This window comes from Pimephales promelas, chromosome 1, assembly GCF_988280905.1.
Source record: "Pimephales promelas chromosome 1, fPimPro1.hap1.1, whole genome shotgun sequence".
Lineage (NCBI taxonomy): Eukaryota > Metazoa > Chordata > Actinopteri > Cypriniformes > Leuciscidae > Pimephales > Pimephales promelas.
In genome coordinates, this window is record NC_142769.1 from 51,261,546 (window position 1) to 51,288,981 (window position 27,436).

Below are 27,436 nucleotides of genomic sequence, written 5' to 3' on the forward strand. Positions count from 1 at the left end.
TATCGACACCATGGATGTATAACTAGAGAGTTTTGTAGAACAAAAATGCAATTAAATGGTGACTAAATGATTAAACAAACTAACACACGTTTGTATGAGCGCAGGATGCTGATTCAGGGGGAGTCACTGACATGTTTCGCAATATCTTAAGACACAGATCAAATGATAAGATACGGTGAAGGCAAAGGCAAGAGAAACTCCACCTCTCCATGTTTAGAGAGAGAGAGAGAGAGAGAGAGAGAGAGACACGCAGAGACATGCGGGTGCTGAGTGTGTAAAACGAGTCAGAGAACTATGTTGGCTATCGAGAGGATCAGGAAACACTGAAACCACCTGTGGAGGAACTGAGAAGGGAACAAATAAACTTCGCTTTCTCTCGTGGGTGTTTCAGCCACATGAAGGTAAGAGTGGATTCATGTCTTATCTGTGTCTGTTAATTATTATTAAAAATCCCTGTGATGACAGAGATGTTGAGAGAGCTGGTTAGCTTCAATTACGTTATTCGTATTCACTGTAGATATATACAGTCCAGTATCAGTGTTAATACTACTTTATTCATTTTTATTAAACAACTTTTTGAATGTTTTACTGAAGACATGAAAATGTTCAGTGTTTTCATTCATTTGGAAAGAAAATCGATTTAAGTCAAATGCTTGTATATCGGTCCATTTCCCTCTCTTATGTATTTAATTCCTTTGGTCTTTTACCTGATTTCATTTCATTTTTTGAAAGCTTAGGCCTACTGATTATTACACTATGAAACAAATAATTCTTGATAGCTATTTTTTTTTTCCAGTGATAAATCAAACTACATGACTATATCCCATCTTTCCAAGCCCTTAGGGTGTTGAAACTGCTCAACCTACAATGAGGTTTCTCAACTCTGGTCTTTACAGACTTTAGTTTCAACTCAAATCAAACACCCGAACAAGCCAAGCAAGGTCTTCAGGATTACACACAAACAAAACAAAAATAGACACACGAGTGTGACCAGGTGTGGAGATAAAGCGTTTCAGACCACTGAAGTGTGGCATATTCAGTGTGTTAGTGTGATTTCCAATGAATAAGGAATACAGGGCGGGACATTGTGTGTGTGTGTGTGAGGGAGGGAGTGGGAGTGTGTGTGTGTGTGAGGGGGTTCACTAGAAAAGTGCAGACACAAGCCGAGTGACACCAAAAGTGGTTCGAGTGACACTAACATGAGGCCAGACTTCATTATCCCCAATGGAAAGCAATTTTACACTGTCTGAATCGTTCCCTGTCCCCTATGTAGTCAGTGGTGGAATGTAACGAAGTACAAATACTTCGTTACTTTACTTAAGTACATTTTTCACGTATCTTTACTTTACTTAAGTACAATAAATAGTGCCTACTTTTTACTTTTACTTCGTTACATTTTGCAGCAATTATTATACTTTCTACTCCACTACATTTCTACAACTTCTGTTACATTTTCGTTACATTTTCTGATCAGTTTTTCCCCTGCCAAAACGTAATCTGACCGTCCGTTCGTTGCACGTTTGTCTCACCAGTGACGTTTGGTTGCCATAGATACAGTATATCAACCCGGTCACACTAAATGCGTCTCAAACGCAGTGTGTTTATCATGCAACTCATACTCGAAAATTTGTTTTTACGTGCATAGGAAACACACCGTGTGTAATATATGTTTGGTTTGGTTAGGATTATGGCAAGCCAAGAGGTTCAGAATTACACCATAAATGAATTGCGTTTACTGCCAAACATAGTTATTAACATATAGTAAGGATAAGCATGATATTGCCTAATTGCAAGCTTGTTTCAGAAATGGTGACATTTTTTTTCCATCATTATTGAACATCATTATAGGAGTATTAGGTTGAATGAGTTAGAATTAAATGTTTTATTAATCATTAGAAAATAGACATTAAGATAATAAATTGTTATGCAAGTACTTTTACTATTAATACTTAAAGTACATTTAAAATAAAGTACTTTTTACTTTTTACTTAAGTATGGTTGTCATTGTGTTACTTCTACTTTTACTAAAGTAAATATTTATCTGGGTATTTGTACTTTTACTTAAGTACTGAGATTCAGTACTTCCTCCACCACTGTATGTAGTGCACTATGTGCCATTCACCATGTAGAAAATAGGAAATGTGTGAATAATTGTCTGAGAGCAGCTTATAATGTAAGGGGCGGGGCTTCAGATTCTAGAGCGCATTTGATTGGACATAAAATCTGATGAGAAGATCAAAACCATTGATCCATATTGGCGGAAGTGAGAGATTAAGTTTTGAACGTGTAGGCCTATATCTTCTAAATAGGGATGGGTACTGAAACCGGGTATTAAACGGGCCCCGGTACTGAATTTTGAAAGAGCGCTGTATCGATAAGCTCGGACGTTATCGGTTCTGTCGGTACTGGAGAAATTATTTATCATTCCTCTAAAGACGTTATCTTGAACATGTTTATATCGCCAGCCTTTTCTATATATAAACTGTATTTTAATTAAACCATTTGTCTGTGATGCAAATTTGAAATTCGCAGTTCAGAAGAGAGAGAGAGAGAGAGCGATCTCTCACGCAAAGCCACAGCACGCGCAACACGACAGCCTTTGCTTAATGAGTGACAATGAGGACAGAACTAAACATTCAACGTGGTTACACTTTAGATGTGGGGTATTATTCTAATATATTTTGTATTTCGGCTTCCAAAGATTATAAAAAGAAGATATTTGAGATAAAACCGTTAAAAATCAAGACGCATGATCTGTCCAGCTTAAACTTCCTTTACTTCACTCACAGCACTGCGGAGCGCTGTCAGTTCTTCCTAAAACCCAAACGTAACGGTCAGAATCAGCACGATCGGGGATTGTTGCAAAATGCTGTCTTCTACTGTTGCAAGATCAAAACATGGCTATTAAAAACACAAAAGCCTGCGCAAGAGACGCTGCGCGCTCTCCTAAACGGACTGCAACGAGACAAGAAAAGTAGCTTATACTTTGGGCTTCGTGTGTCCTTAACTATCAAATATACATAAAAATGTCAAAATGACCAACTCTGAGATTCACTTAAACACAATTATGTCTTAAATGGACGTAAATTATTATTAATTTATAATTATTTATTAATTATTATTTATCCTAATTATTTATCTTTTCATTCTTGTAGAAAAAAGAAAAGAGGAGGGGGTGTTTCTTTATATGTTTTGAATACCTTTGATGCTTGTGCTAGGGATGATCTGAGTACAGAATTTGATTCTACCTACACTGAGTCTATATTTATTGAAATTCCATCTTGTCAGCAATTCAATGGTAAGAGCATTTTGATTGGATGCATCTATAGACCACCTGATTCAGACCATAACACATTTATCGATGCACTTCAATCGACGCTTGAGTTAATTACCAAAGAAAGTAAACTATGTTTTCTACTTGGTGACTTTAATATTAATTTACTTAAATGTGATTTACCACAAACAGTTGATTTCTTAAATGCCCTCCATTCCTTCAATTTTTTTCCTCTTATTACGAAACCGTCTAGAATTTCCTTTTCATCTGCTACTCTCATTGATAATATTCTATTTAATTCTTATAATTTTGAGGTCACTTCAGGTCTCCTGAAGTGTGATGTTTCTGACCATTTTCCGGTTTTTCAGTTTATCCAATCCCGTCAATTAATGTCTAGTTATCCTAAGAATGGGTCAAATAAATATCGTAATTTCTCTAGAAATAACATTGTTCTTTTTAAGTCTGCCATTAGCAATATCATATGGGAGGAGGTATTAGCAGCACAAGATGTTAATAGTGCATATAGTTTATTCTTAAAGTTTTTTAATAAGGCGTTGGATTTATCATTTCCGTTGATGAGCTCTAAATCCGGAAATAAATATTCTAAAGGGAAGCCGTGGATAACTGACGAACTAAAAAAGCTTTCCCGAAAAAAAAATAGACTGTATAGGAGGTCTATATCTAGTCCCTCCTCAATTAATGTTGAAATTTATAAGAAGTGTAAAAACCAATTCACTTCGTTAGTAAGAAAAGCTAAGAAAGCATATTACTCAAATCAATTTGTTCAAGCTTCTAGAAATATTAAGACAACATGGCATCTCATTAATCATTTATTGAATCGCTCTAAATCCCCTTTTACTGCCCCGGTAGTAATGAATAGTGAGAAGGGGGTTCTTTCTAACCCTGTTGATATTGCTAATGGCTTTAATGATTTCTTTATATCGGTTGGTTCTGATCTAGCGTCTAATATTAATGATTCGGAAACTCTTCCGTGTTCCTTTATTAAAGGTCAATATCCTCCCTTTTATAATTTTGACCCACCAACAGTTCAAGAGGTTCAGAATATTATTTTATCACTTAAAAATGCAGCCCATGGTCATGATGGTATTAAAAGTGTTCTTATTAAAGAGACAATTGACCACATTATCAAACCTCTTACTCATATTCTTTCTCTGTCTCTGAGAACTGGAATTGTTCCTCAAAATTTGAAGGTTGCTAGGGTTATACCAATTTTCAAGACCGGTGACTCGAAGGATTTTAGTAATTACAGGCCAATATCAATTCTCCCGTGTATATCGAAAATCTTAGAAAGACTTGTCTATTCGAGATTATTTAATCACTTGGATGCTAATAATATTTTATATAAACATCAATATGGTTTTCGGAAGCGACACTCTACTGAGCATGCCCTTATTCAACTTCTAAACTATATTTCTTCAGCTCTTGACAATAAAAAATATGCTCTTGGAGTCTTCCTGGACTTGAGTAAAGCATTTGATACGGTTAGTCATAATATCTTGATTGCTAAACTTAGTAGATATGGAGTGAAGGATGTTGCCTTGAGATGGTTTAGAAGCTACTTAGCTAATAGGGAGCAATATGTTAATTTGGAAGACTATGACTCTATGAAGTCTAAAATTAAGATTGGGGTCCCTCAAGGATCAATTCTAGGGCCTCTTTTATTTTTAATTTACATAAATGATATGCCTATGATTTGTACTAAACTTCTCCCAGTTCTATTCGCTGATGATACAAATCTTGTAGCTTCGCACCATGACTTCAATATACTAATAAAAATGGTTAACGAGGAACTATCATATATCATGGAATGGTTTCAATCGAACAAACTTACTCTCAATATAAAAAAATGCAACTTTATGATTTTTTGTAATACTCACAAACATTACCCTATTGAATTATCTAAGATCTACATTAATAATGCACAAATCGAATTGGTTCAGCATACCAGATTTTTAGGAGTCATTATTGATAGTGGTCTTAATTGGTCTAATCATATTAATTTTGTTTCTAAGAGGTCAGCTAAAATGTTGGGTATATTGAGGAGGGTTTGTCCTTTGGTTCATTCCTCAGCATTTTTAACCTTATATTATAGTTTTTTGTTTCCATTTATTAATTATTGCAACATTGTTTGGGCAGCTACATATCCTACCCACCTTAATAAATTATTAGTTATACAGAAAAAGTATCTTAGATTCATTTCCCATTCAAACAGATATGCACCTTCGGTCCCTCTTTTTAATAAATTTAAAGTTCTCCCTATTGATAAGGTAAATATTTATCAAACATGCTTACTTATGCATAAGTTTATTTATAGGAAACAAGATCTACCAGACTCTTTCCAGAATTTGTTTATTCCTATCTCACATGTTCATTCATTGCACACTAGACATAGCAATAATAACTTAGTCTTACCAATCGCACGTACCACAAGACACCAATTTAATATTTCTTTTAGAGGTCCTAAGCTTTGGAGTGAGTTAAGTCCATCGTTGCAATCAATGTCCTCTTATTCAGCTTTTACAAAGCATTTGAAGAGTGTACTATCGCTAGCTTGATGCCTTTTATGTTGTAGTTTTTATTTATTTTATTATTATTATTTATATATATATATATATAATATAATATATTATATTTTCCTCGCTTTTCTTTTCTAAGCACATTTGTTTGTATTGAATTGCTTTCTATCATTTGTTGTTTATTTTTATTTTTCATCTTTTGTTTTGTGTGTTCTGTTTTTTGTTGTTGTTGTTCTTTTTTTCTTCTGTGATGCTTAGTCTGCATATCTCGTGAGTTAATAGGAATAGGAGTGGAACTCTGTACAAGCCTAGTCTGGCTTCGTTCCCTCCTAGCATTGTTCTGTACTTGTACTAAACGTGCTAAACAAATAAACTAAACTAAACTAAATAATAGGGAGAAAATGATGGTGCTTCAGTTACCTATAGACGAATCCGGCGAAACTACCGGAAGTAAGCGGGCGCCATTACTGAGCTGTTGCTGGGTAGCGTTGCGCCATTGCCTCCTATTGTTTTAGTTGCAACTTGCGTCCACTGGAATAAACAGCTCGCGATTTACGACTGTCACTAACGTTACAACGTTACCCCTTGTATAATGTCGAGTGGGTAAACAGTTTCTGGTATAAATTGTTTCAATGGTGGCAGTAATTTCGATTTTGAAGAGAAAACATTGTGAATACCCCGGGTCGACTGCCCCTGTCTGGTGCCGTACGGTTTACAGATTTCCTGGGCGAGTACAAGACGTGGACATTCGCATATAATAACAATTATTTAATGACATAAGTAAAACAAAATATAATAAATATGTGATATAGTGATCAGCAAAATCTCCTCTCTTGCTATTTGTTCTATTCAATTTACATGCTATGGTCATTAAATGGCTTTCCTGAGCTAAATGTAACGTTATGTGACATAATTGTTCTCCTGCTGTTATATTGACCACTTTCCATGGTTTAAAAACACTAATTGGTCAATATTATGTATACTTTCTAGCTGTAACGTTACCTTACCCTTGCCTGTTGCAATGTGAAAATGAGATAAATAATGGACACAAATGAAAAACATGAATTTGTTTATTTGATTACATTCATTTATTTATTTATTGTTGCCAAATGGACAGATCTTTTTATAGTTTCCTCGTTAGCAAACGTTAGCCTAGCTTGCTTGCCAAGCTATTTTCATAAATAACGTTAATCTGTAAGATCGTTTGTACCTTCATCTGTGACTGGAGGCCACTGCAGTCACAGATCAAACCAACTAGTCATTCTGCCTGGCTGTAGCTGTCATCGACGGTGAGTTCGCGTTATCACCGAGGTGCATATGTCTATGCTGGTGTAACAGCTCAGTAATGGCGTCGCCACAAGATGGCAGCCTACACAGAACGCTCGTCGGATTCGTCTATTAGATTTGCTCTCGGTCTTAAAGGGGCAGCAGTCTAGTAGCCTAAACGTGCTGACGATTCAGCCATTAATGCAAATCAAACAACAAAAGGCAGAGAAAATCACTCACAGCTTTTGAATGAGTAACTTTAGATTTAAGCATTAATCTATCTATGATAAACTATACAGTGCTATTTTATATTTGATTACTAAATTAGGTTTCTTTTCAGACAGAAACAATTACCTGAAAAGATATGTTAGTAGACCTTCCTGAAATTAAAGCACTTTGTATATAATTTGTATCTTTGATTAATTGTATTCTTGTGTTTGTACTTGTTTTGTTTTTTTTTTCTTATGTCCTTTTTGTATATAAAACAAAAAAAAGCCTGCACACTGCTGCGTAACAAAAAGATATTTTTCTTCGTTTTGCTTTTTCTATTTTACATTTCAAAATATAAAGTTTAATTATGTTCTTAATTCATAAAAAAAAAAAAAAAAAAAAAAACACCAAAAAGAACCGATAAGAACACCGTTAAAGTACCGGATCGATAAGCGGTATCGGTAAAACCTTAACGATACCCATCCCTACTTCTAAATGCGAATTTTGTCAATGTATTGGAGCAAACTAGCTTATAGAGAACCGTAAGACTGATATATTCATACTACAAGTCAAAAAAAAAAAATCTTCAATTTTGATTGCACGAGGACTTCAAAGTCGGCATGAAACAGTTGCGATAGTGAACAACTGAGTATACCATTATTGACCAGATCGACTATATGATTAAGGCTTGGTTGTATTTCCCGTGTAAATACATGTACACTCCCTGTGTGCTGCAATAAAACACATTTAATGACATGCCATAAAACGAAATGCATCACTCTACATAAACAGTGATCATTAAGTGTAATTAGTGATAGAAGTAGCACTAACCCGTATAGATCTGCTGATGACAAAATATGCATGCATGCATTAAACAAATACAATGTGCATGCTAGTATTCTGCAAATGCGTCACGCCACTTTTTGAAATAACTTTCAAACATCACGATACATAAATCTGGATCATGTGACCATCACTGAGCGCTCCAGGTGTATTTGTGCATCACGGTATGCAATCTGTGCTACATTTGGACTGTAGAGAAAGATGTCAATGCCTTTTTTTTTTTTTGTCGATCACTATCAGTAAAACCAGGATAACGTGTGGCTCATGCCCACACACACCTCACATATATTATCAGTGTTTTTCTCTGTGCATGTCACTTAAATATCGTCACCCGTGTGAAGCGTGTTACGACGTGCTACTTCCTTTTCAGTGCTTTGCAAACCACATCTGCTTAACCTGAGCGGTTTGGTTTGGAAACAATAATAACATACACTGATTCTTCATGTAAACAAGTAATCACATTGTGTGTGTGTGTGTTGAGTACATGCTAGATTTGATTCAGAATCAGGTCTGTGTACAAGTGTAGTCAGCCGCTCATGACGCGACCGTGTTCACACCAAAGGGTGTGTTTGTGATTATAGAGGGTGTGTGAGAGGATTTTCACGTCTGTTGGAGGAGAATGTCTCAGACAATGTCAAATCCCTGAGACTTGCGCGACAAAGACTGGACATTCAATTGGGAATGTCAGAAAGTCCATCCAAGCGTGTTGAACTTTACTTGAGCAAATCCCACCTTTCTTCCTTCTTATCCCAGATTTGTATGACTTTGCTTTTGGTAGAATAAGGAAATAATTGTGAATGGTGTCTGGAGTATATTTACACTGTGAGTTCATGTCTGGTCTCGCTATCAGGAAGCCGTTAGAGTTGAAGCATATTTCCAGTAATTCCAACTTCTGTCCCTCTTTCACATGAACTTCCCTGACTACAAAGACATGTCTTGTGCCTGTGGTTTTGCAATACTGATGTATTCACCTTTTGTTCACTGTATAGCACAAAAACTAAGTTTCTGACTTTTATCTGCAAGAAAAATAAACTGTTCGAACAGTTTATCAACACTGCATTTATTTATTCACTCTTAGAAGAAATGGTTCTATTTAGAACCAAAAATGGTTCCATCCCCTGCTTCATATATGGAACTCTAAAATGGTTCTATTTTAAAAAAGGTTCTATTGGCCAAGTATGGAACCCCAGGGTTCTATATAGAACCCAGAGGAACACTTTTTTTAAGAGTGCATAGAACCTTTTAGGGGTTCCAAATACGTAGCGCTGATAGAACCTTGTAAGGTTCTATATAGAACCTTTTCTTCTAAGAGTGTTTAGTCAAATCTACTTTTTAAAATACGTTTTTATTGGCAAAATGTTCAAATTAAAACTGGCTTTTACACTGACATATTTCTATTTTAACATCCCTCCTGCTTGTCTTTCTGTATGATAATGATTCAACCCTTTTATTCTTTTTAATGGGTTAAACTGAGTGTTACCTCCCCAGTCCTCTATAATTAGATGATGCATTACCTTAACACAATAATGCTCTAACAAATCAAAACTGTGTCTCAGTCACCCTAATGATGTTGTTCCAATCCAGACATGTGTGATTTTCATTCATCTGTGCGACACAATGGACATCCATGATCTTTATCTATAGCTGTTGATTCAGAAAGAAAGAAAGAAAGTGGTTTTCAATCCTGGTGCTTCTTATCAAGCAAGTTAATGAAATTCTTGCCTAATTGACTTATGATCCAAATCAGGTGTGTTAACAATAAAGACCTACAGAATATTCAGTGCTGGGTCATCCGAATTGAAAACCACTGCCATAAACGAATTATTATGGGCTGTTTGACTCTAAACACACCCGAAGCATTGAGTTATTGGATCTTGCATGTCTACCAAGCTACCAGGGAACGTTTACCAAATTTATGGTTTCTTTACCATAGCAAAGTCTCTGAGATCCTGAAACCTTTTTGGAAAATGGCAACACTAAAGATTAAAATGTTCCTGATGGTTTAAATCTCCAGGGTTCCTGATGGATCTTTTTTGGCCCATTTACCCTGTAAAGGAAAACCTGCTTAATAATCATGCACACGTATAGGCCTTTTTTTTTACTTCCAGCTTTCCTTAATTACATATCACTTTTAAATGATTAACTACAAAATTCATATAGTTATGTAAAAAGGGCCACGAAATCGGTCCAAATGGCGGGGTTCGATTCGTGGCGAAGGTCTCAGGCGCGTTCCGTCTTTTCCAAAGCAAAGTGATTTTTAGTTAAATGCAACACATTTAATCTTAATAACTCGTTTCATCTGACTCCAAATGAAAAGGTTTATCAATGATATCTGTGCATCATTTAGTAGTTAATGCTTGACTATTCCTTTTAACCCTAATGAAAATAAAGTCAAAGTCCAACACAGTCTCATGAAGATGCGTATCTATACCACGAGTGTCATTTCTCGTGGCATTTATACGCCAAAAGTGTTTTTTTCGTGTATATGGTACGCACTAAAAAACCCTGGGTTAGGTTTAGGGGGGAGGGGGGTGGGGAGTTCGTGCGTATTATACGCAAAAAAGTGCGTATCATATGTACGCGAAAATCGCGTGCCAAATACACGCAAAAACTGTTTTTGGCGTATAAATGCCACGAGAAATGACATTCGTGCCATAGACACGAACTTTCATGAGATCGGGCTGCAAAGTCTGTTAGAATAGTCAAGTATAACAATTTATTATGTCAGGTAAATGTATTATTACAGTTCCACAAGATAATCAGAGCAAATGTTTTTAGAACAAAGAAACTTTACCCAACATTTTGACTACATGAATGCTGAGCCTCGAAGACCCGGCATCATGGGCTGATCTGTTACAGAATAGCCGCCCTGAACTCTTGTGCATTTTCCTTAAATAGAGCCAAACCTTACCTGATCTAATCACCAAATTTACCTGATCCAATAACCAAACTACAATGGACCAAATCCCCCCACCATGCTTACTGGGGGAAGGAGAATTTGCATTCAGACAAAGGTGATTAACTCAAAGACACATCCCCTTTGTGTGCAAGATATTTCTAAATTCTTAAAAACCTTATTACCTTTTCTTTAACTTCTTTGGAAATGAGACATTATTACCAGTCACTCTGAGACTTTTGAAATGATATCAAACACTTCACAAAGATTATCACATTCACATTAAAACCATCTTTTGTGAGTTTCCTCTGCAAGTTTGTGTGTGTGTGTGTGTGTTTGTTGTTCAAGCAAGGTCTTCTTGTCTTCAGAAGACACTGGTCACTGATTACATCAACCAGTTCCAGTTTTCCAGTCTTACAGTTATTAAGATTGATTTGGTTTGGAATTGGTTAAATATCCTACAAAAATATGATTAAAATATCAACTTGCATAATAATTCTGCATGCATTGTATATTTGATTTTTTTTTTTTGATGATGTCTGAGTGTGTGTCAGATATCATACAAGAGGCTGTATTCTGCAACCACCTACATTTGCTGAAAGAGAAATAAATTAACAAAAGTCAAGGGTCAAGAGCCCAACTAAACAAACACTGATCACCACAATGGTGACTTCAAACCAACTATCTACTCCTCTGTTAATTTCAATAAGAAAAGATAATTTTTCTGAAGACGTATGACAGAAATAAAGTCAGTCTGGTGAGTAATAAGTGAAGTTGGTAATGCTCTTTGTGGATTTGTTTAATCCTCCTCTGCTGAGATCTTAAGAGATTTAATGTTTTCTTTGATCTCTAGTTATCTTATCTTTCCTTCAGTGGTGCTACTAACCTTTAAATGGCATTACATTAAGGACACTGGACATTTTTATGTTCTCAGAATGGTACAAATCAATGTTCTTAGAGTTGTTGAAACATCATAATAACCTTTTAAACAATGTTCCTCTAAAAATTCAAATAAGATAACTAGACATTTTAATGTTTCCATAACCAAAACAGAATGCTTGGAAAATGTTCTTGGAACAAAAATTTGTTAGTAACTGATTGTGATGTTCAATATTTTACTGTGTGTACAACAATCAGCTATTGTGTTTGACAGAAGTCATGCAGGTTTAAAGCAACAGAGTGAGTAACAGAAGAAAGCCTTCATTTCTAAACGATCTGTCGCTTTGATGATTCATTTGTTTGTCCTCGTTAAGACTCTTGCATTGAGAATGTTCCCTGACCTCGCTCTCATCATCCAATCTGACCACAGAAGCCTTTTAGCATTGATGTTAGAGTAGACAACTCATCACTGAATGATGATAAAGAACAAACGCCCTCATGACAAACTACACACATAAAGGTCAGGAGGAAATAAAGACTGCTTACACAAGCATCATTTCTGAAACTCATTGCAGCAGGAAAAATACAAACAAACAAACAAAAAAACTTCCTCAGAAATATATTTGAAGTGGGTTCTGATGCAGGACAGAGATTGAGGGAAATCTCTACGGGCAGAGATAAGGTTGGCCATGTGAACTAATCTCTGCAGAGATTCATACCTTTAAAGTGTAATTCCACCGGTGGAGACATATTGAAAGTGGGTCATATACTGTGTGTAGTAGAATAGCATCGTCTAATTCGGGTCCTTCTTGACCGATAAAAGGCAGAAAATGACTTGTTAGTGCTTGTGGATTGAAGACAACAATCCCCATAGTGCATTGCAATGCTCAGCTCCGCAGGCCACTCCCACTACTCCGCCCATCATTGTACACTAGAGTTGAGCTCCACTCTACGCTACCGCCTGGAAATCATTTCGCACAATGAAATCAGATAACGCGCGCTAATATAATATATGATGACGTAAGAGCGTCAAGGCGGCGTCAGACAATGGATTGCCGTGATTCTATATGGGCTTCAGACAATCGCCACACTTACGCCGCCTTCACACTGGCAGTTGAAATCAGCTCCGATGCGGCTGCGAAACGACCGGAAGTCATTCATTTTCTATGGAGATTCGCAGACCGCATGCGAATGAAACGGGTCCGACCGAGTGCGGTGCGAAGAAAATCGTGTCCGTTGGTCATCCGGATGCGTTCAAAAATTTGAACTCGTGCGAAAAGCTACGGGCGGTTCCTATCCGACAATTCCAGCGGAAGTTGAGCGTTGCTATGGCACTGATAAACAAACCAGAATTATTAACTTTTAATAAAATAAATAATGATTTTATAACGATAAGTTGTCATGTCATTTTTTATTTTCATGACTTTCTAACGTTTATAAGGGCAGTTAATACAATTAAATTGAAGGTAGACATTGAACAATTTACCACTATATCACATTTTTTAGCCGACCTGACATGTCAACGTCCTCAGCAACTTTCTTCACGCAGCATAACCCTCATCAGAGAGATCATACAGAACTGACAGAATCAACCTTTAATCTCTCCGCCATTTTTGTTCTACCCGCGTCCGACGCTTTTCACTGTGTAGTACGACGTCCGTTGGGAACGTATTGCGTATTACGGAGCTGAATTAAACTGCCAGTGTGAAGGCGGCATTACTCTGACGCGTAATTTTGCACGTGAAATGCAGCCAAACCTTGGAGCGTTTTGTCTTCGTCATCTGCATTATTCACCTCGCTATCTCCTGCATATAACGGCTCCCTGATGCCCACAAATTAGTTAAAATGACACGGACACTCAAGCACCGACATTTTCGTTCTGGTTATTACCGTTTACATCGGAACCGGTTCCCTATTGGCAACGCGTTTCGGTACCCAACCCTATCCATGATGCATCCGTCTGCATATTCAGTACCCTCGTCCATATTTTCAAAACTTTTCTGGCAGTGAAATCAAACGCACTGGCACTGATCTGTGATTGGTCTGTTAGCGCATTAGGCCCAACCCCCTATGGGCGGGTTTGAAAGGGTGGGATCTAGTGCTTGTAGTCTTTAAAGAAATCCCCCCTCTTACACTTCCTCCTACAATGACGTAAAATGACAATTCTTGCATCATTGTAGGAGGAAGTGAAAAAGGTAAATAGCAGATTTCTCTCGTCTCAGGGGAAAGTGACGAGAGAGTGTTGCACGACCATTCAATAGTATGACTGGGTTTCTAACACTGGAAATCTTAATGCAAATGGGTGGAGTGTCCCTTTAAACAGACCTCAATCTGTTTCTCGTGGCATTTTGCATCAAGAACTTCACGTTTAAAAAAGCATCTTAGACAGAGAAAAAGCTCAATTATTAGAGTTTCCAGTTGTGAAACAAGTTTTAGTCACCACGTCATTCCCATAATTCCATGATATTTCTTCATTTTGATGACTTTACTGTTCCTATAAAGGTTGTGCAAGAAAAAAATCATTTTGCAGGCAAGGCAAGTTTACTATAGCGCATTTTATTTTATTTTAGCACACTCAAAGTGCTTTACAGAAAAAAATAAATATGTAAAATAAATCGAATTAATAAGAAGAATATAAAAATAATAACAAGTAAAAATGTAATTAATTTGTTAGTATTTTTAATTTTTACTGGCCTCTTTGTTTTTGTATTTTTAAAATTTATTTTAAACCTCTAAACGGCTGTCCATTACAAGTAAATATTTCCCTATATCATTCTACATGAACTTCCGTAATTTGTATCGAAATAGAGTTTTTTAAATCCTAATCTTACATTATATTACATAATATATTATTATTACATTTTTATAAGTTTTTACAAACATGATTTCCAAAGTCATTAGCAAGTAATTGAACATTTTTACTTGTAGTTTTGATTTAATGTTCAAGCATCAACAAAACATGTTTGCGTTAACCCTAATGCTGCATTAGGGACATTTTTGGTCTTTTGCAGTTTAATTTCTTTGACCATTTTGGCTGTTTTAATGCAAATGGTATGAAATTTGGCAAAATTGTGACTTTTTGGATACATGTAAAAAATGTGATCCCATTTTGCAAAATATGTATAACACACACTGTGTAGATCAAATAGTAACACTCAGCACCATAAAGACCAAAAATGGCCCATTGAAACCCATTAAAGCGTTGTTTAAATCTGAGGCTGTCAGTAATACATGAAACATGATTTTTGCACAAACATCCTTTCATTTTGAAGCAAAAGCATTATATTTGCATTATATAGTGTATTCCACCAGATGACGTCACTACATATTTATTCCCTATGGGTGGAAATGCACCTTATTTTAGGCAATAGGCAATGTTTAATAGGTGGCCATTTTTGGTCTCTAACGCGCTAAGTGCGATTTTTTGCAAAGTGGGACTGTGATAATCCAAATCTAAAGTTTTCTCTTTGCATTTAGTTTATTGAAAATAATTGAATTTTTGTGTTTTTTCCTTTTATACAAATCGATGGTTTCGCAAACAAAACTGCTAATTAAAGGGTTAAAATCCTGAAATTGAATACATTTTAGGTAGTTATGATGAGGACTGATGCTGGTTAAAAGATTTAACTTGGTAAAAGTGGAAAATAATAATAATATATAATATTTTAGGCAATGTTTAATATGTGGCCATTTTTGGTCCTTAATGCACTCAACGGTGTTAAAAATCTAATGCAGCACAAGGGTTAAAACAATTCCCAAGAACAATCGCAAACTTGAAATCAAATCGGTGTGTGTTTTTTGAAAAGCTGCAGTAATACCCATAGTGATTTTTATTACAGAGCTTGGTATAATTTGGTTTTAACTATATCTCAATATCTTCTGGTTATGTGCATGATGCAAGAGATTGAGATGATGTTTAAATCCCAGACAGAAACATGTCGGCCCAGATCCGGCCCACATCTGGTATGCGTGGAATCCGTCCTTCTAGTGAAATGGTGTAGATTCAACATCCAGTAAAAACAACAAAAAAACTCAGTCAGCACAAATGTTTCACAAATCGTTTCCTGTATGAACTTCCTGTAACACACAGTTTGTGCATGTAAGTGTCTCTACACTCGCACGCTGAAGACTTGAGTTGGCACCGTTTTCATTTTGTCAGATTTGTGTTTTCCTTCCCCGGATCTGCTTCTCTGTTCTCTCGTCTCCCCGAGGGCCTCTAATGGGCCGAGTTATCTGTGTTCTGGTCGTCTGTGTTCCTTCACTCGGTGTACCGCTCTGGTGCCTCTTGAACGGATGGTTTGCTGTCAGATTGATTTTAGCCGATGCGATTGGAGATGTGATGAGATAATGATCACGTCCTGCAGACTCCTGTAATCGCTTCAGCTAAACCCTGCATCAGGGAGCCTGTCAGCGTCTGCCGTGTGCTAATGCGTTCACTAATGTACAGTAAAGTGGCTCTGTGGAAATGACTTTTTTTTGCCGGCCACCTCTGTTATCTAAAGACCACAGACGTCATAGCTTACACCCGCTTTATGAGCGTCTAATATCTAAAAACATCTCCAAAATGCAAACAAATGTGTTTGCTCTGTTTTGGTTTTTTTTCTACATAGAGACATTGATTGACTTTTGAAGATTCTTCAAGACAGACCAACCATGACCTAGGAGGTTATTAATAAATTTTGTTATACGCTTCTCTTGAATACATTATTTTTTAATCTTTTATTTAGTAAAGATTCACTTTAATAACCAAAATCAGCTACTTGTATATTTTTGTATATTGAGCAGGACATTTAAAACGTAGATTTTACTTAAAACCAATGACAGACACGATCGTACTGTACAGTTTTGTCATGTGATATTATTCACTGGATTGTAGTTCATTCCTTCAGTAAACACAAGTTGTATTTTTTAATTGGTGTTCTCATAATTTTTGGTTCAAATCAACATTTATAATGTCTTAATTCATCTCAGACATGGTTGATTTGGTTAATGGCTTAAATCTTATTGATTGATTTATTTAATCCCTATGGAAGAAATGAAAAGTGCCATTGCTCAGCTATGATTTTATATACTGACTTACAAAACCATAGATTGAGCGGAAGTCATTATCAAATTCAATTAAACATGTCAGAAGTTCATTTGATGTGAGGTCAGTGTGAAGAGACTCTCTCTATCTCTTTATATATATATATATATATATATATATATATTTGTTTATATTAAAAAAAACTCATATATATCACTTTTTTTTCGCTTGCAGGTGCTTTTCAGCCAATTATTTTTGCTGGCATGGTTTGTATTTTTGTAATCACTTTTTTTGCGAGAGGAAAAAAAAAACGTTTTAGTCACATAACATCTGTTGAAACGTTATTGTGAAACTACATTTCACAGTCATTTAGAAAATTTCATGGACATTTAGAAAATATCGCAAAAGTGTTTGTGCAAATCTGTAATGGAAACGTGGCTAATGACTCATTCAGTGTTTGGTGTCAATATGCCAACAAGTTACAGCCTCAGAATCAGCTTGGGACTATGCCATCAAACTTGTTGAGGCATTTTTGTTTTTGGGAATAGTTTAGTCAATAAAAAAAAAATGTTTTTTTAGTGTTTTGATCTGATGATCTGAGCCGATTTTGGTGAAAATTGGACCAATGGCCTTGGAGAAAGAAAAGTTTTCAAAGAGCTTTGTATATAATGTGTCCCCAGTATGACTCAATGAATCTATAAATACCAGTTTCATTTAAATAGGCAAAATTAATCAAAAGCTATTAGCATTTTTTCAACTCCATATAAAATTTTGACCAGAAGGTGGTGCTGTTCTGAGGACCTTAAGGGCATGGTCCCGATGACACACCCCTATTTCGTAACAATATGCTAATGTAGTCACAAATCAGCATTCAATGATACAATTCAGAATGGCTGATGTGGGGAAAATACGCATCAGTTGAATAGTTGAATCTAAAGATCCGTTCAGAAGTTGCTAGCAAAAATAGTCATTTTTCATTTCTCCTCACCACTAGGTGGCGCTTTGCCGAAAACACGTTCATGTAGCTTCACATTATTACCTGTAGCAAAACTAGTCTCGATTCACTAAAGCCATGTCGCGCAAACAGTGTGCAGCACTAGTTTCTGTCTGACGTCCATATTCACATGTTCGCACGTGCTGTTTCGCGTCATTTCTGGTTCGTTTTATTGCTGTTTTTTTCGTGACAAAACGTGGTTTGTAGACAAGATAGAATCGGTGGGTGACAGAGTTGTGGTCAACTCGTTATTTATTTGATTATTTTCATGATTTAGACCGTAATATAGTACTGAAACAGCTCTTATTAGAGTCAAAAATGATTTGCTCTTATCATCCGATCGTGGTTGTATCTCTATGTAGTGCGTTGTCAACTCGTGTAGTGGGTTACCTCCTGTTGCGGATCAATCACGTTGTGAACAGCTAAACAACTTGATCACTCCTGATTTCACAGAGAGCAAGTCATGTAGTGTGAACCGCGCGGTTCAGCCCGACGTTTTAAAATCATGTAGCGTGAACTAGGATTAAAGCGAAGTAGAGATACAGCCTCGTATCCTTCGTCAAATTCGTTATTCAAGAACGGTTGGGTTTATCAAAAAGCTTTTTAAAAAAATAAATAAAAATCGGAGTTTAAAGGGTTAGTTCACCCAAAAATGAAAATTAAGTCATTAATTACTCACCCCCATGCTGTACCAACCCCGTAAGACCTTCGTTCGTCTTCGGAGCACAAATTAAGATATTTTTGATTAAATTTGAGAGCTGTATAACTACCACATTGGCTCCTAAGGGACTGCCTCTTGACGGCCCAGAAAGTCAATGAAGAAAATGTTTAAATATCCCAAGTGACTACCGTGGCTCAACTATAAGTTTATCAAGCGACGCGAATACTTTTTGTGCGAAAAAACAAACAAAAATAACGAGTTTATTCGACTATTTCTTTTCTTCCTTGTAGGCCAGAAACGAGACTTCCTTAGATTTCCACGACGCATGCGCGAGAATTGCGATCTGAAGTAGTGTAAGGAGATCGCAATTCTCGTGCATGCGTCGTGGAAATCTAAGAAAGTCTCGTTTCTGGCCTACAAGGAAGAAAAGGAATAGTCGAATAAACTCGTTATTTTTGTTTGTTTTTTTCGCACGAAAAGTATTCTCGTCGCTTGATAAACATATAGTTGAGCCACGGTAGTCACTTGGGATATTTAAACATTTTCTTCATTGACTTTCTGGGCCGTCAAGAGGCAGTCCAAAAATATCTTCATTTGTGTTCCGAAGACGAACGAAGGTCTTACGGGGTTGGTACAGCATGGGGGTGAGTAATTAATGACTTAATTTTCATTTTTGGGTGAACTAACCCTTTAATGGTGCTTGGCTCTTTTAACATTGTAACAATAGTTCACTGTTTGTACAGTGTTTCTGACCAAATTGGTAATCATAAGAGACTTCATTAAAAAAAAATCTGACCACTATGTGTGTATAAACAGTTTTACACTTCACTGACGAAATGCTGTTCTTTTCCTCTTCAGATTGCCGAGATGGCTTTAAACCAAAGCGAGTTGTTCTCTTCTCTCCAACACATCACTCCGTACCCAATCCCAGTTACCACTCCCAGTCCAAATACAATCTTGAGCAACAAAGTCGGGGTGATCGCCGGCGCGACCATCCTCAGCCTCGTGTTTCTCCTCGGCGTTCCCGGGAACATCTTCATCGTCTGGAGTATCCTGGCCCGAGCTCGCCGGCGCTCCGTCACCACCCTCCTGATCCTGAACCTGGCCTTCGCCGACGGCTTCCTCATGCTGCTGACGCCCTTCTTCGTGGTTTATTTGGTTAAGCGAGGTTGGATTTTCAGTCTGGCGCTGTGCAAAGTGCTGTTCTACCTCTGCTGCACCAACATGTACGCCTCCATATTCCTGATCACGCTGATGAGTCTGCACAGGCTGGTGGCGATCGTGTGGCCGAAGCGCGTGGCTGCGGTGACCGACCCCCGGGCGCTCACGCGGGTCATTGTGGGACTCTGGGTTCTCGCTCTGGGACTCTCGGTGCCCGTTTTGGTTTTCAGGACCACGGAAGGGACATCGAAAGAGAATCTCGTGTGCGACTGCAATCACACAAAACCCCAATATGTGAGTCTGTGCTGCTCAAACCCAAACATTACACACATACTCAAGAAGTCTTTCTCTTCACCAAAGAATCCTAAAAAATAAAATTTATTGAAGCTATGGAGCAGCACAATGTAGTTTGATCATCAGGGGCCAGTTGGTCAAAGGTAAGCTGATCGGATTTTGGTTATCGGATTGGATCAAATCTTGAAAATGGGTTGTTCAAAAGGGAAAGAAGGAATCTGACATCAGATTAGATCAGGGAATCCAATCCTAGTTTTAATCTGGATCAAAACTTTGGGTAACTTTGATCCAAAAAATCAGGATTATCCTGATCCCAACAGGGGGTAGGATTTCAAGGTGGATTTCAGGATGAAAATGTAGTAAAACTTTAAAATTGGTCAAATAATACATTTGTGTATATCATTTAGTGTATATACTTTTATTTATATTTACACTCGACTTGTGTAACCGTTGTAACAGTGATAAACATAAAGTAGACATAGGCTAACAATTAAAGGGATACTCCACTTTTTTTGGAAATAGGCTCATTTTACAACTCCCCCAGAGTTAAACAGTTGAGTTTGACCGTTTTCAGATTTATTCAGCCGATTTTCTGATATTTAGAAGAATATCAGTATCCAGATAGTTTCTGGTCTCATTGACTTCCATAGTATATTTTATTTTCCTACTATGAAAGTCAATGTGACCAGAAACGGTCTGGATACTGATATTCTTCTAAATATCAGAAAATCAGCTGAATGGATTTCGAAAACGGTAAAACCCAACTGTTTAACTCTGGGGGAATTGTGAAATGAGTCTATTTCCAAAAAAAGTGGAGTATCCCTTTAAGCTATTCAGTACAGAAAAGTAAAATTAAAATAAAAATTATGTTGTCCCCATTTGTGTTTTGTCTTAAAATAAGAAACACTTACAGTGACCCCATGTAAGAAACACTTAGGTAGCCCACATTGTGATATGTTGTCCCATTTAGAGCACTGGTAATCCGGATTTGGTAATCTTGAAAACTGTGAATCTGGATCAGGGTGATCCAGTCGAATGTTGCTTTGAAAAACCGGCATAAAAGTAAGACGGATTACCCGATCCTGGATAGGAAAAAATGGGATTTCCAAATCCAGATCATTTTGATCCAGATTAAATGTTTTGAAAAACTGGCCCCAGATCCTTTATTATTATTACAGAAATAATAAATTCACAGGAATAAATTACACTTTACTATATATTCACGCAGAACACAGTTATTTTAATATTACAGGTTTCTACTGTATTTTTGATGCAGCCTTGTTGAGAATAAAAGACATTTAAAAACATGGTTACACTTTATTTCGATTGTCCACTTTAGACATTCTACTAACTATAAGTAACTTTACAATTAAATGTCAATTAACTCTTATTAGAGTATTAGTAGACTTGAGGTTCATTCTCGTGTTACGCATCACGTCAACTAACTCTCATTGGAGTATTAGCTGCAAAGTTAGTTGAATGGCTAAAGTGACTCTCAAAATAAAGTGTTTCCAAAAACTTTTAACAAACAGTAGTGTATATGAGATGACAAGATGATGAAAAGTCATCTTAAAATACAATTTCTCCTCATGCGAAAGTAAACTTCCTGTGTATTTTCAAAATACATAAACATTCACTAGCCTACACCAACAATAATAAACACATCGTTCTGATTTATTTTGTCATTGTTCAATTGTGACTGATGCTGTTACAGGGTCTTTCACACGCATTATTCACCCCACTGAACGTTTTACACATTTTCTCGCTTTACAACCTGGAATTACGAGTTGGAGTTTGAACATGTTTGAATCTGCGATCATGTTTTGGTGTAACCTAAAAGTTCCTTAAGCCTCAGGCAATATCTGCTGGCTGTAAGTGTGCATCAGCTCTTGAAGCATCTTTGCGCCAGTGTTCTGGGAATGTTATCAGGTTTGCACATCTTCACGCTGTAATGTCTGGAAATCTTCCTTGGAAAAACCTCCCAGGCTCTGTCAGGTTAGAAGTGACTGGCTTCATGGGCCTTTTGCTTGTATATCTTCATGCTGATTTGTCCGTTTGAACCTTCATGTCAGTGAAGAGCTTCTCCATATGTTTCTGCCATAAATAGTGTTTTGTGCCAAAAACATTTGTTAGAGATCTATTTTTGTACAACAAACCTTCCGGCAAACATTCTATAAACAAACCAGGATAACGCTTCTCTACAAATTGTTCCCAGACCTGAGTCAACAAAACTTTTATTTTTATTTATTTTCTGTAGCAGGACATTTTAAAGGGGTCATATAATAGTACATGCACTTTTTTCAAGTTGATTGTCCTGAAATGTGTGTTGGCAGTGCCTGTATTTTCTTTGACGTGAATAAAACAGACGCCCCGCCCACAATTGTTGATTGACAGCAGTGTTTCAACACAGACCTGCCCTGAGCGAGCTGTCATCATAGTCCGTCATTGTTGATACGAGTTTTGTTTTCGAAGGGAATATTCCCCTTCTCCATAGCTGGAGATGAACTTTATTCTGGAGTTGATGAAGAACCAGAACAAAAAATATTTTCAAGATTTGTTATCACAACATATTTTCTTTTGTCAAATCAACTTTATAATAATTTATTTAGTTGAGATAACTTATTATTTTGAGTTTCTGATGATTAAATTAATCTACGTCATTGAATTAACTCACTTTTTCCAGTTCAATCAACTTAAAATTTTAAGGCAACTCAGGTTACTTACTTTTTTAAGTTAAACCAACAATATTTTTTTTACAGTGTAGTAATCAAAACATGTTTTCTTTTCTCAAATCTAATTTATTTAGTTCAGATAACATATAATTTTGAGTTTCTGATGATTAAATCATTCTCCTTCATTGTATTAACTCACTTTTTCCAGTTCAATGAACTTAAAATTTTAAGGCAACCAGGTTACTTACTTTAAGTTAAACCAACAATATTTTTTTTACAGTGTGTTACTTTAATTTCCTATTATCACTAGCGCTATATAAAAGAAGATGAGAAAAAAAATTTTGCTCTGTTTTTCTGAATTAACGAGTTAATTTTTCATGAGATTTTTTTTGCTCTGTTTTTCTGAATTAATGAGTTAATTTTTAATGGAATTTTTTTTTGCTCTGTTTTTCTGGATTAATGAGTTAATTCAGAAAAACAGCAAAAATAAATTTTCTCATGAAAAATTAACTCATTAATTCAGAAAAACAGAGCAAAAACTTTTTTTCTCAAGAAAAACTAACTCATTAATTAGAAAAACAGAGCAAAAACTTTTTTTTCGCATGAAAAATTAACTCATTAATTCAGAAAAACAGAGCAAAAACTTTTTTCTCAAGAAAAACTAACTCATTAATTCAGAAAAACAGCAATTTTTTTTTTCTCAGGAAAAATTAACTCATTAATTCAGAAAAACAGAGCAAAAATGTTTTTTCTCATGAAAAATTAACTCGTTAATTCAGAAAAACAGAGCAAAAAAAAAATTTCTCATGAAAAACTAACTCATTAATTCAGAAAAACAGAGCAAATTTTTTTTCTCATGAAAAATTAACTCGTTAATTCAGAAAAACAGAGTAGATTTTTTTTCTTCAAGTGAATGCAATACGCCTCCGTAAAAATGTAATTCATTCCTGTGATCTGAATTTTCAGCATCATTACTCCAGTCTTCAGTGTCACATGATCCTTCAGAAATCACTCTGATTTGCTTCTCAAGAATCATTTATTATTATTATTATTATTACCAATGTTTAAAACTCTTTTGCTGCTCCTTATTTTTGTGTAAACCATGATACTTTTTTTCATGATTCCTTGATGGATATAAGCGTCTCATAAGCGTTGTTGTTCATCTGTAGGTGGTGATGCAGTACGGCATGGAAACGGTACTGAGCTTCTTGTTGCCGTACGGTGTGATCATAGGCAGTTACGTGTGTATCTTGCGCAAAATCCGCAAGACGCGCTTTCGCAGACGCATCCGCAGCGAGAAACTCATCCTGGTGATCATCGTCACCTTCGGGCTGTTCTGGCTGCCGTACCACATCATAAACATGATTCAGGTGTGTGTTATACGTCAAAGGCTTAATCAGAAGTGTCTCAAATGTGAAAAACGCTCTAAAAATGTTTCCCTCACACAGGTCGCTGCTGCTTTACATCCAGAAGGTGAAACAAAAGTTAGGTGAGTAACTTTAAAGGGCACCTATTATGCCCCTTTCTACAAGATGTAATATTGGTCTCGGGTGTCCCCAGAATGTATTTGTGAAGTTTCAGCTCAAAATACCCCACAGTTAATTTATTATAACCATTTGAAAATGTCATTTTGGGGCCTGTTTGAAAATGAGCTGTTTTGGTGTATACCACCTTAAATGAAAAAATGAGCTGCATATCCCCGCCCTGCCTTTGGATGAGGGCGTAACTTGATACCTATGGCAGTCGGTACTGAGAGAGTGAGACAAACCGCTGTTTTGTCTGTCATTCAGAGTACGTTTGAATCGGAATATATAAATAGCACGAAGAGACTCCGGCAGAATAAAACACAATTGAGAATGGACCAGTACGTCTCGGTATGGTTATTTGATACATTTATGTACTTATTATAGAGTTGTAATCGCGTCCGGATGTGCAACACACACACACAGACACACACAAACACTGAAGCTGGCGCAATATTTTGAAACTACATACACATTCTGTGATAAAGTTTGCTTACGTACAAGCGAAATTACATTTATTGAGATTGTAAAAAAAAAAACACTGGGTGGATTTTTATCATTCTAGGGTGGTTTTCCTCACACACTGCCAACACACATTTATGTTCAAACACCATGTAAAAGTGAATTTTCTATAATAGGTGCCCTTTAAGAAAACACTCTAGGCGTGACTTCAGTAACACCGGCTAATTTACAAACTCATTTCTGTTCTTCCTCGTACAGACTAACGAAAATCTCGACGTCAATGCGAGCGCTCACCTCCACCGTGGCCTTCGTCAGCAGCTGCATAAACCCCATCCTCTACACCTTCGCCGGAAAGTCGTACATCCGACAGGAAGGGCTGGCTTTCATGGCGCGGCTGTTCGAGGCAACGGCGCTTTATTCGACGCGGAAGATCCGCCAGAGCAATCAAAACAGCCGAGATAAGGACACCGATGAAGGAGGAAGTCTCAAAGACTCCGATTCCATCACCACCCCTCACCCGAGCTGCATCGTTAAAGTTTCGCTGCAGAAAAACGGGAAGTGAGTGGAAAATGGCTGTGAAATTCAACTTTGAGAGTTGCTCTTTCCAGTGTTGCATGGTGGGTTAATCGAGGCAGCTTGTGGTTTTTCAACCAATGAAAGTGAATCCAAGTTTCTTTTGTGAAATAGAAACTGTGTACCAATTGTGTTCCAAAAAGCCACAATAGAAGAAGGAGATCAGTGCCTAACTCAAACCATCACCTGACCGGCGGCGGTAGGGTCTTTACTCTTTAAGGAACAGGTTCAGAAACGTGAAAGTCCACAGAGAACTGGAATCCAGCTCTTAAAGATCTGCTTCATGTCTTTGCCCAGTAGAGGGCGTCACACAACTGAGAGAGAGAGAGATGAACTGCTACTGAAACAGACCGCTTGCTCATCACCACTAACGGTTTGCATGATTGTAAATAGTGTTGTTAGTGTGTAAATAGTTTTTTGTTATGCAAATGTTGAACACATCTAGAATAAGTAGATATGTTGAGACTATTAATGTAAGATTTCAATTTAATTATGAAATGAACAAAAAGTTGAAAAAGGTTCGTTAAATTTGCTTTACGAAACTCAAAGATCAGAGTCAGTGAAATTACCCGAACTTCATCACTAGTTGTAAACAAAGATTCAAGACTGACCAATGAGAAGAGTTTGGTCAGTACTGAGATTTTGAGAAGGAACTCTGTCATTGGGCCGAATTTATTATTTTATATAATAATATTTTATTATTATTTATTATTTTATATAATAATAATTTGACAAGGGTTGCACTCCCAATATATATAGAGAGAATTCCATGACAGTCAATGTTTCAAATCTGATGACCGAAAAATATGGTGTAATCAGGATATTAGGGTTTAATTGAGACTTTTGTTGTCATGGTAACAATTAATGAGGTAAATCAAAGTTTGAGTATTTATGTTTTTTAATTATGTCTGGATCACTGTACAAATGTTTACACTAATGGCGTCGTTCATATTAAATGTGATGTTTTACACTGATGCATGTTTGCATGTGTGTTTTGTGAAGCTTAGTTGAAAAATGTAGTTGTAGTTTTGGTTATGGAAATGTTACAATTTCAAGTTTGAATGATGTTCCTGAAACATTATTTCAAACGTTCAAAACGCCTGCAAACAAGCAGAATCACTGAAGGAAAGAGAAAGCAGAGGAGGATTAAACATCTCCACAAACACATTATCAGTTTCTAACTTTATATCTCTCACAGAAAGGTATAGAATATACCTTATATATATATATATATATATATAGTTACATATAAGTTATATTTGATAACTATCAGAGGTTTAGATGTTTAAATGTTTAATTTGTCAATTAAGTAAGCACCATTATGATGATCGGTGTTAGTTGGGATCTTGACCCTTGATTTTTTTTCTAGTTTTTTTCTCTTTATGTTTTCAAAATAATGATTCTGCACTGATAAATAAACTGATACAAATATATAAATGTGTGGTGAAGGATTTGGTTAAGGAATTGGTTAATGACATTAATTAAGCGGCATTTACAAAGCGGAGATTGGGAACCATTCAGCTGTGCACAATTTAAAGATAATTTGTGATTTATAAATTTCACTTCTGAAAGAGAAGTATCTCACGTACACCCGTATGCACATTTGAGAAATGATCGCAGGATTAAATCATTTTTAAAGAGTAACTAAACCCTAAACCAACTCTTTTTAGTTAATGATCTGTAAGAATGGATTTTTATTAATCCCAGTCACTTATTTGAGTAACTTTTTTGACATTTGTGTATTGTAAAGTGTTTTATTTATACAATATATGGAATAAAAACATCTTAGTGCTGCCCTCTTCAGGTTGAACGGTGGCTACTGCAGTTGAATTTTCCTATTGGATGTTCCGCACTTCGTGACGTACGCAGGTTTCAGCTCACCACGCTCTTGGTACGAGTGGCAGTATAAAAACCAGCTTGTTTCATCAAAACCACTTGTAGCGAGTCAGGAGTATTGAAAACGATCAGGATAGAGTGTTTTAGCATCTATTTCGTCTCCTCTATCTCCGCCGGGGTCTGCCCACTTTTTCAGCATTTTTCGAATATTGCCAGTGGGTGGAGTCAGGCTCTGACCAGGGGTTTAGTTACCCTTTAAGCAACATTTTATAAATGAACCCCAGACGATTGACAAACAATTTATTAACGTCACCAGAAGAACGTTTGTT

At 36.5% G+C, this 27,436-nt stretch overlaps 1 protein-coding gene across 1 annotated transcript; it reads left to right on the top strand.

Moving 5' to 3' along the window:
* Positions 1-236: 236 nt before the first annotated feature.
* Positions 237-26,245, top strand: ltb4r2a (leukotriene B4 receptor 2a). Its single transcript, XM_089131676.1, has 5 exons — positions 237-401; positions 19,445-20,041; positions 23,883-24,083; positions 24,162-24,202; positions 24,957-26,245. The coding sequence occupies exons 1-5, from the start codon at positions 396-398 to the stop codon at positions 25,258-25,260; spliced, it is 1,149 nt and encodes a 382-aa protein (XP_088987802.1). The 5' UTR covers positions 237-395; the 3' UTR covers positions 25,261-26,245.
* The last annotated feature ends 1,191 nt before the right edge of the window (positions 26,246-27,436 follow it).